Source organism: Lampris incognitus, chromosome 10 (genome assembly GCF_029633865.1).
Source record: "Lampris incognitus isolate fLamInc1 chromosome 10, fLamInc1.hap2, whole genome shotgun sequence".
In the NCBI taxonomy this organism is placed as follows: Eukaryota; Metazoa; Chordata; class Actinopteri; order Lampriformes; family Lampridae; genus Lampris; species Lampris incognitus.
Window position 1 is genome coordinate 57,190,941 of NC_079220.1, and position 9,597 is coordinate 57,200,537.

General features: G+C 45.0%; 1 protein-coding gene across 1 annotated transcript in view; it reads left to right on the top strand.

Annotated features, from left to right (window-relative positions):
- The window catches only part of LOC130120060 (protein shisa-6), a 99,004-nt gene extending 95,387 nt beyond the window's left edge, over positions 1-3,617 (top strand). Inside the window, exon 8 of the mRNA XM_056288678.1 lies at positions 3,016-3,617. Within this exon, the coding sequence (XP_056144653.1) occupies positions 3,016-3,617 (602 nt within the window). The remainder of the gene's footprint in view (positions 1-3,015) is intronic.
- Positions 3,618-9,597: the final 5,980 nt, after the last annotated feature.

Here is a 9,597-nt window from a genome sequence, read left to right on the forward strand (position 1 = left end):
CAAATAGGGTGAGTGAAATGCACACCCCCTTCTCTCTCTGTGGCTTTACTGCTGACGGAACTGCCCATGTCAGCTGTGTGCGGTTTGTGATGTGGTTATATTGCTAAGATGTGTTGTGCCTTGCTTGACTGGATTTATCTGCATGTTAGTCAGCCCACTGAATTCCAGCAAGAGTTAAAGGGAAGGTTTACAAGATGGTAGTGAGACCAGCTATGTTGTATGGTTTGGAGATAGTGGCACTGATGAAAAGACAGGAGGTGGAGCTGGAGGTGGCAGAGATGAAGATGATAAGATTTTCATTGGAAGGGATGAAGAAAGACAGGATTAGGAACGAGTATATTAGAGGGACAGCTCGGGTTGGACGGTTTGGAGACAAAGCAAGAGAGGCCAGATTGAGATGGTTTGGACATGTGTGGAGGAGAGATGGTGGGTATATTGGGAGAAGGATGCTGAATATGGAGCTGCCAGTGAAGAGGAGAAGAGGAAGGCCAAAGAGGAGGTTTATGGATGTGGTGAGGGAGGACATGCAGGTGGCTGGTGTGACAGAGGAAGATGCAGAAGACAGGAAGAGATGGAAACAGATGATCCACTGTGGCGACCCCTAACGGGAGCAGCCGAAAGTAGTAGTAGTAGTAGTGGTAGTACTAGTAGTAGTAGTAGTAGTAGTAGTAGTAGGTAGTCAGCCCAGTTAGTCAGCCCACTGGATTGCGGTTGTTTCCACACAGAAAATCAGCACCACAGACAGACAGCAGCCATAGGGCCAGGTTACCTGTTCAGATGAGCTCGTGACTGTTCACAGCCTCCACAGCTCTGGTACTTGGTTGTTAGTATTTTAGCTCTTGTTGTGTAGTGATCATTTGGCCTAGTTTTAAACGAGAATTATGGAAAGTATTTGTGCATGTGAAGCACATACAGTGGGGTTTGTAAGTCGTGTGTTTGATACATATAGCCTACTGACTGACTTTATGATGTGAAGGTAAAACTTGAAACCTCATCTGATTGAGTTTGTGAATGAATGCTTCTTAAGTTCATTATAGAATCTGTACTGTGAATCTACATTTTGTGCAGCAAGAAGGTAGATAACTAGTGTGTGCAAGTCCTGCGTCTGTATGATACAATTTTGTGTAAAATAACAAGCGCTGTAATAGCTCAGCATTACCTTGGCTGTTATAGCAGCAATGCACTCATGTCAATTAACCCCCCCCCCAAAAAGCACATAGATTAGAGGTCTTGTTTCACTTGGCTCCCTCAGAAAAATATCCCCATGCCACGCCACCGATCTTTATTACCATTTGATCAGCTAATCCCAGCAAATCTCTTAAGAGCAAGTGGGTACTTGAGCTTGACCTATTAATGGAGCCACAGGGCATGGCGTGTTGATCGTCTGCATGTTTGTAGCCTCTGGTTAAGTTGGAATGACATTTTCTACCATAATGTCACGTATAAACCAACCCTCGGAGGGGGAAAAATGCTGGAGCATGTTGCCACCGGCCAAAGTTGGGACCCCCTTCTCCAGACGTGGGGAGTCCGTATGGAGGGACAATAAGGTGACCTTCTGTATGTATGACGTCTCTCCCCAGGAAATTAAAATTGTGCAAGCGTCCCATTGAAAGTCACTGAAGGATAGTTTGGTCCTAATATGGCTGTTGGACCAAAATTGGAACACCAACATTTTCTAACATCACTTATTGCTTTAATCTACATGTATTTTATACTGTCTCATTGTCCTGAGAAAAAGTGTTGCAGTATTCAGTGTGCAGGAAGGTAATTGTGGCCTGTGGTTGATACACTTGTAGTGACTTTACCATGAGCAGCACACTGGCAGACAGTGGAGAGCTCCTCTTGCTTTCTGGCAGAAGAAATAACTGATCGGTCGCCCATGCAGGCATCGCTGGCGGCTGAATGGTTCAGTATTGCCACCGAGAGCCTCATCCACACTGAAGGGCAGCTCCGCTGATGAGTCACTACATCCCCGTGGAGAAAAGGTTAAAAAAACTCAGCGGTGTTTGAAAAGGACTCCACAGCCATCGAGGCATGCTAATATTCATTATCGGACTGCACCTCCAAAGGCAGGGTAGACAAATCTCTCTCTCTTTCTCTCTGTGGTGTGTGTGTGTGTGTCTCTCTCTCCCTCTCTCTCTCTCTCTCTCTCTCTCTCTCTCTCTCTCTCTCTCTCTCTCTCTCTCTCTCTCTCTCTCTCTCTCTGTCTCTCTTTCTCTGTCTGTCTCTGTCTCTCTCTCTCTCTCTCTCTCTCTCTCTCTCTCTCTCTCTCTCTCTCTCTCTCTCTCTCTGCACAATAACTCAATTATTTTGTCAACCGCCCCTTCCATATCATGCCCTTAATGTGCCCCTACATGAGTTTCTCCTCTGTTATGAAAGCCTGAGTCTGGGTTTCTGTTGCAGCCATACCAGTTTTGGTCAGGATAGTGACAATTCCATTTTCTGGCTCGCTCTTAAAAATACTGATTTAATCATTTTTTGGTAACACTTTAGTACTAAAGTGTTACCCTTTTTTTTTGCTTTTGTCACTTGTCAGGTGGCAGCAAGTGTCAATAAGAGTCACAACAACTCTTATTGAAAGTAATGCTTGGTGATATGGAAAATATCATTACAACGATACTCAGAGAATTTCACGTTACTGATATGTATATGCCGACATCTGCCTACATATGTGAATACCGTAATCAAGAATCCAGTTTAGGATTAAGTTCAAGTGAGCGCTTAACTGTTTGGCAATGTGAAGTATAATATCAAATCAAAACGAGTTTTCAAATGATACTCCCTCAAATATGTCAGACCTCATTTTGTGAGAAGTCTTGGGCAACAGATTCTTGTCATTATGAATTTAGATAACAGAATTCTGCATGACGATATGAAAATATCCTAATTTCATCCAGACAAATCTGAACACAGTACTTGCTTTGATAGATGAGTAGAGGACCTCAACCAGAACTTCAGTATGCACGTAAACGGAAGTCACTTTCTCATTATTTCTGTCTCTCCTGCCTGACTCAGGTGATAAGGATGTGGAGGACTACTACATGAGGAAACACCATCATGACTTTGGAGGACGGGGACCGACCCACATGGTGAAGCTGAACGCTGACCCCTCGCAGCAACAACAAAAACACCAGAAGCCCCGCCGCGTCCAGAGGGCCATGTCCCAGGACCACGTCCTGTCGCCCCCCAGGACACCGCGCCGTGGGAACTATGGCCTGTCATCATACGGTGTCATGGCGGCGGCCGCCTACGGGAGTAGCCGCCACCTCTCAGAGGAGCAGCTGCTGTCAGCGGATCGCCTTCACTCCCAGGACCCCTTGCTGTCCCCCGCCATGCGGCGTGACAAGTTCCGGGAGAAGGCCATGGCAAGGGCATTGTCTCACGCAGATATGCTCATGCCGACCACGCCGGTTATGGACCGCCACAAGATGACCAAGATGCACTCTCATCCCAGTACCTCCAGTGATTCCCACAACAAACTGACGGTTAACCACCAGACCACCTCCAAGAGGCAGGCGTTTGCCTCGCGACGAACACACACGGTGGATCACCTACAGTTCATCCCAGGCCACCACCATAACTACCGCACTGCCAGTAAAAATGAGGTAACTGTTTAACGACACCCCCTCCCCCAAACACGGCGGCCGGCACAGGATCCCTGAGACAGACCGCCGCCAAGATCGGAACTCCAAAAAAAAAAAAAACGAACAAAAAAAAAAATCAGCAATCTTCTCAGCATTGCTCAGACTTTGTTAGGTCTTCTTTTAATGTGACTGCCTGTATTCAAAACTTCTTTCCCTTCGCTTTTTAGCACAAGCTTCCTGTGTGTCCTTCAGATCTGGGTCAACGTGGCGAGCGGCAACACGGGCAAAGACTTGCCTACTTTTCTCTTAACAGACCAACATAAGGGCTTTGCACGTTGACACGTGGGGAACGCTTCAAGTCGGAGGTTTCACAGCGTGAAGAAAATATTTTTTAACCTGGGCACTGGACTACAAAGCTATTGTATCGACTTTATAAATATATAAATATACTATATTTACTATTTGTATTTTCAGTCCTTGTTATAGCTATAGAGATTCTCATCGGAGTTGACTGACGTAAGCACTTCCAAGTGTTGCCTCGTGAAATGGTCCCATTTCGACTATGAAGTGGAATTTTTGGGTTAAAAAGCACAATTAATGATTCCCTTGTTTCTCTTGTGTTCCTCTTCCTCTCTGACATGTGGCCAGAACATATCAGCTTCGTAGTGAACACACAGGCTCTTTGTGTTGCAGAAACTAGAATATGTAAATAGGCTACGTTAGCGGCGTTAGACATGGCGATGGCTGGCCCCTCTGGCTTCGTTGGTTTATTAAGGTTTGTTTTTTCTTCCCGGTCAGAGAACGTCAAGGACTCACGCGGTGATTTCTGTTTTTTTAGATAAGTCAAACTTCCCAAATTTACGCTATTTCAACAAATGTCTACAACAATGTGTGGGCATATGTATGTTTTTCTTCTTCTTCCTCTTCTTCTTTTCTGACCATGTATGTAGAGCGATTGTGATTGGCTGTGGATGAGTAAGCTCTTCCCACCGCCAGCGGGCAGCTTCACAGTGTGAGCACGGCGTCCGCAGGCCAACCTGTACACTAATGGATGCTGACGTCCGTACACGCATTGTCTCGCTTTTGTGTCACCTGTGTGAGGATGACTTATGATGTGTGTTGTGTCGCCTGTGTGAGGATGACTTATGTTTTGTGTTGTGTCGCCTGTGTGAGGATGACTTATGTTTTGTGTTTGTTTGGATTCGTTGGCCAGGAGCGGCTGCCTCCATCTACATATCAGTTACTCAGTGTTGTGTGTTTATGGCGTCACAACTGAGGGGTGTCGTCGTAGTGATGTGGTTGTACTGGCTCCATTATTGCAGATGTGTCGATGTGACTGAAAACAGTAAAGAGGAAATCTTCCTAATTTCTAGTCAAGCGAGGATTAAAACTGAATTGTTTGTCCGAATTACAACTTCTTTCCTCGTCAGAGCGATGCCTTACTGTGTGGAACCCATACGCTCCGAGTTGTACAATCACGCTTGTGTCACATGTCTTGTGCCTCGGCTTTTGTGCAATATTTTGGACCATGATGTACCCGCGGACCCGGCGGCAGCAGCAGAAGACGTGCAGTGATGAGTGCTACGGTTCATATAACTCACAAGTACGTCAGACTGACCCCGGTTTACGGTAGTGACACTGACTTTATCCAAGAAGGGGAATCAAAGTTAGTTTTGTGGACGGCAGGAAACGTGCGAGGCCTCAGGCGGAGGGGTCGTTCACACTGGGCTGTGTGGTTGCACCTAGCTGGTCACGTGACTTGTGAGAGTCCAGACTGCTGTGTGAAATGGGAGTGCATCATGACATACTGTCCCCCAGTGCAGGCAGTACAGTGTTTCATGTAAACATATCCCGGCAGTAGTTCGGTTAACTCGGGTCCCACACTGCTGCAGCATCCGATGGCCGGTGCATTGGCACCGGCGTCGTACCTGCCAGGTCACTCGTCAAAGCGTCCCAGAGGTGGCAACCGCAGTGTCGGTTGCAGTGTGAGGGGAAGGTGGTCGCTGGTGGGTTTGCTGTGCAGACTAAAGCAGCGGCAGTGTGTGCGTTTGTTGAGACTTGGATGTGATGTTACCACAGATGAAGCGAAGGGGGCAGTGTGACGTGTCGTTGCTCACCACACTGTGATTACGTCTCGTTGCGACTGTCGCCCATGTCACGCCAGCAGGCGTGTGTCTACCGTCATGGCGGGTGTGGTGTAGCGGTAGGGCTGTTGGACAGGCCGGGCGAGACCGAGGGCGGCTGGAGCACTTGGAGCTCAGCCGGGTGACTGACGTTACCGGAGTCACGTGAGCCCTGCGTTAAATGATGTCAACTTAAGATCTCTACTGCACACATTTGTACACACAATAGAGGCCAGGACAGAAATTCAAATGAAGTGGAAATACAGCTTGGCTTTGGTTGTTGGGGGGGGTTTCCCTTTATTTTGGGGTTTTGCTTGTTTCAGTTGTCGTCTGTAATGACACGTATTCGATAGCCTGTGCTGTTGCAATGGAGGGGGATTTTGGCAAGCGTTGGTAGACTGGTGAAGACAGGTCTCTGCTGGTCTTCAGCATCCACAAAGTCCTGGTCCTGTTTTCCACCTAATCAATGATGATGTCATTCTGAGAGCCTTTTCCTCGATGTGCAATACGTCCTGCTCACGCAGTATCACGCGACAGCCACTCGTCCCTTCGCTGCTGTCACTTTACCACACACGTGCTTCATACAGGGTTTATAAGCGGCTATTCATCACCATGTATTAATGGTAGAAATTTATTAATGTGAAATTTATTCAAAAAATGTATTTACCAAATTATTAAAAAATATTTTAAAATTATTAAATGTATTTATTTATTTAGAAATGTATTAACGGGTTGCTGCGGTGATAAGATGCTGCAATGCATTTACCAAAAGACTTTGGGTTGCCAGGTCGGGAGCTCACGTTTTACCGGTTCGAGAGAAACTCCATTGACGGTCTCCCGGAAACCACGTGACCAACGAGGACCGCCGACTCACATTCTCAGAGAGCAGCGTACAGACGACACCGTTTGAAAATGCACCGCGTACACAGGAGTTGATTTTCACGCAGAGGCGACGGCGGCAGCGGTTACGGTGGTCAACCTCTTCGTCGCGTGGTTTCTGAAAGAACGTCACTGGAGGCTCCTCGCACGTCAAGTCAGTTTTATCTGTACAGCCCAATATCACAAGTGTGCCTCAGGGGGCTTTACAGCAACACAACATCCTGTCCTTAGACCCTCACATCGGATAAGGGGCAACTCCCTGAAAACCTTTAGCAGGGAGAAAAACTAGGAGGAAACCTCAGGGAGAGCACCAGGAGGGATCTCTCTTCCAAGACGGACAACATGACATGACGTTGTCTTTACACAATTTACACAATACAACACTGAAAGAGGATAACACAATTATAATGGAATTATAAAATATATGAAGAATATGATGAGGAGGATGCCAAGCAGTGTCCAGGTAGCGACCACTATCACCATGGAGACCTGGGAGGACAGACTACACATGCAGACAGGGGAGACGCACAAGAAAAAACATTCAGAGACAGAAATGTTGCAATAATCTATATCATCTATACTCTATCATCTATAATCTATACTATATAATATATATCATATATACTCTCATCTCTATAATCTATACTCTATCATCTATACTATATACTCTATCGTCTCTAATCTATATACTCTATCATCTGCACTCTATAATCCATATAATCTATACTCTATCATCTATACTCTATCATCTCTAATCTATACTCTATCATCTGTACTCTATAATCCATATAATCTATACTCTATCATCTATACTCTATCATCTCTAATCTATACTTTATCATCTGTACTCTATAATCCATATAATCTATACTCTTATCATCTATATAAATCGGTATCGTCTATACTCTATAATCTATACTCTTATCTATACTCTATCATCTCTATTCTCATCTATACTCTATAATCTATATCATCTACATTCTATAATCTATATCATCTATATTATATCTATATAATCTATACGATATTGTCTATATAATCTATACGCTATAATCTATATAATCTATACTCTATCATCTCGTTGGCAGAACAGTGCTTGGTAAATCTGAGACGGAAACCGACCCGGCATGCAAGTACAGGTTGTAGGTTCTCAAACTTGGCAACCCAAAGTGTTTTTGTAATTCATTATAACATGTTATGACTGATTTATAACACATTCATAAATGATTTACTAACAACTGGTTAAGTAAGTAGCAATGATTTATAAACCCTTTGTGAAGTGCTCTGTATTTAAAGTGTTCCTCTCTGAAAAAAGATTGTGAAGTTACTTTGCTGCCATGAAAGCTCTTTGATGTTCTGTGATTGTTTTTCATAGTTGGAAAGTTTTTTATATAATACAGCTTAATGTGGTATGAATGAGGTGTCAGTGTATTTGCACAAACAATGGAAGACTAATTTAAAGGTTTCAAAACAGCAAAATATGTGACTGTTTTCTGCGTGTTTCTTGTCACTTCCTTTCATTTGTGAAGAATAACAGCGTTCATGGTATACACGCATCGATATGGCCCACACTTTATCATCCCCGTGAAATAACTGACCACAGACAGCCAACAAATACATACCATATTTAAAACAAGTGTGTTGCCACGAGCTTCGAGCTATTCACAAATCAACAAGGTTTTTACCACGGTGTGAAAAAACATGTTTGAAGGCATTAGTCAGGCAGCGGAGGACTAAAAACTCCAAAACCTCCTTTACTTTTTACACTTAAGTCATCCACTACTACTACTCCTACTACTACTGGTACTACTACTACTACTGCTACTACTCCTACTACTACTCCTACTACTCCTACTACTACTGCTACCACTCCTACTACTGCTACTACTCCTACTACTCCTACTACTACTGCTACTACTCCTACTACTGCTACTACTCCTACTACTCCTACTACTACTACCACTACTACTACTACTACTGCTACTACTACTACTGCTACTACTACTCCTACTACTACTACTACTTTCGGCTGCTCCCGTTAGGGGGCGCCACAGCGGATCATCCCTTTCCATCTCTTCCTGTCCTCTGCATCTTCCTCTGTCACACCTGCCACCTGCATGTCCTCCTTCACCACCTCCATAAACCTCCTCTTTGGCCTTCCTCTTCTCCTCTTCCCTGGCAGCTCCATATTCAGCATCCTTCTCCCAATATACTCAGCATCTCTCCTCCACACATGTCCACACCATCTCCATCTTGTCTCTCTTGCTTTGTCTCCAAACCGTCCAACCTGAGCTGTCCCTCTAATATACTCCTTCCTAATCCTGTCCTTCTTCATCACCCCCAGTGAAAATCTTATCATCTTCATCTCTGCCACCTCCAGCTCCACCTCCTGTCTTTTCATCAGTCCCACTGTCTCCAAACCATATAACATAGCTGGTCTCACCACCATCTTGTAAACCTTCCCTTTAACTCTTGCTGGTACCCTTCTGTCACACATCACTCCTGACACTCTTCTCCACCCACTCCACCCTGCCTGCACTCTCTTCTTCACCTCTCTTCTGCACTCCCCGTTACTTTGGACAGTTGACCCCAAGTAGTTAAACTGATACGCATCCGTCACCTCTACTCCTTGCATCCTCACCATTCACATTCACACTTAAGTCATCTAACGGACATTTTAAACTGGTGTGACTTGACATGAGTCGATAGTGATTCAGTGCCTTGCTTAAGAGCTCTTCAACAGCACACAGCTGCTGACAGGCTGAAACCAGAGACTCCACTTCAGTTGTGATGTAGAACCTGCAGCAACATGTAGGGTGTCTGTAAGAGTCATACTGCAGACCTGGCTGGTCATGCAGATTCATGTCCGTCATTACTAATTCCCAGTTTCCAGAAATGTTTCAAAGCTTTTTATCAATTTGAGGGTTGTTGTTTGTTTTTTTTAATCGATCGGCACTGTTGCCTCAAAGTGATGGTGTGCAACATGTGATCTGCAGGGAGCTGGCATGGTC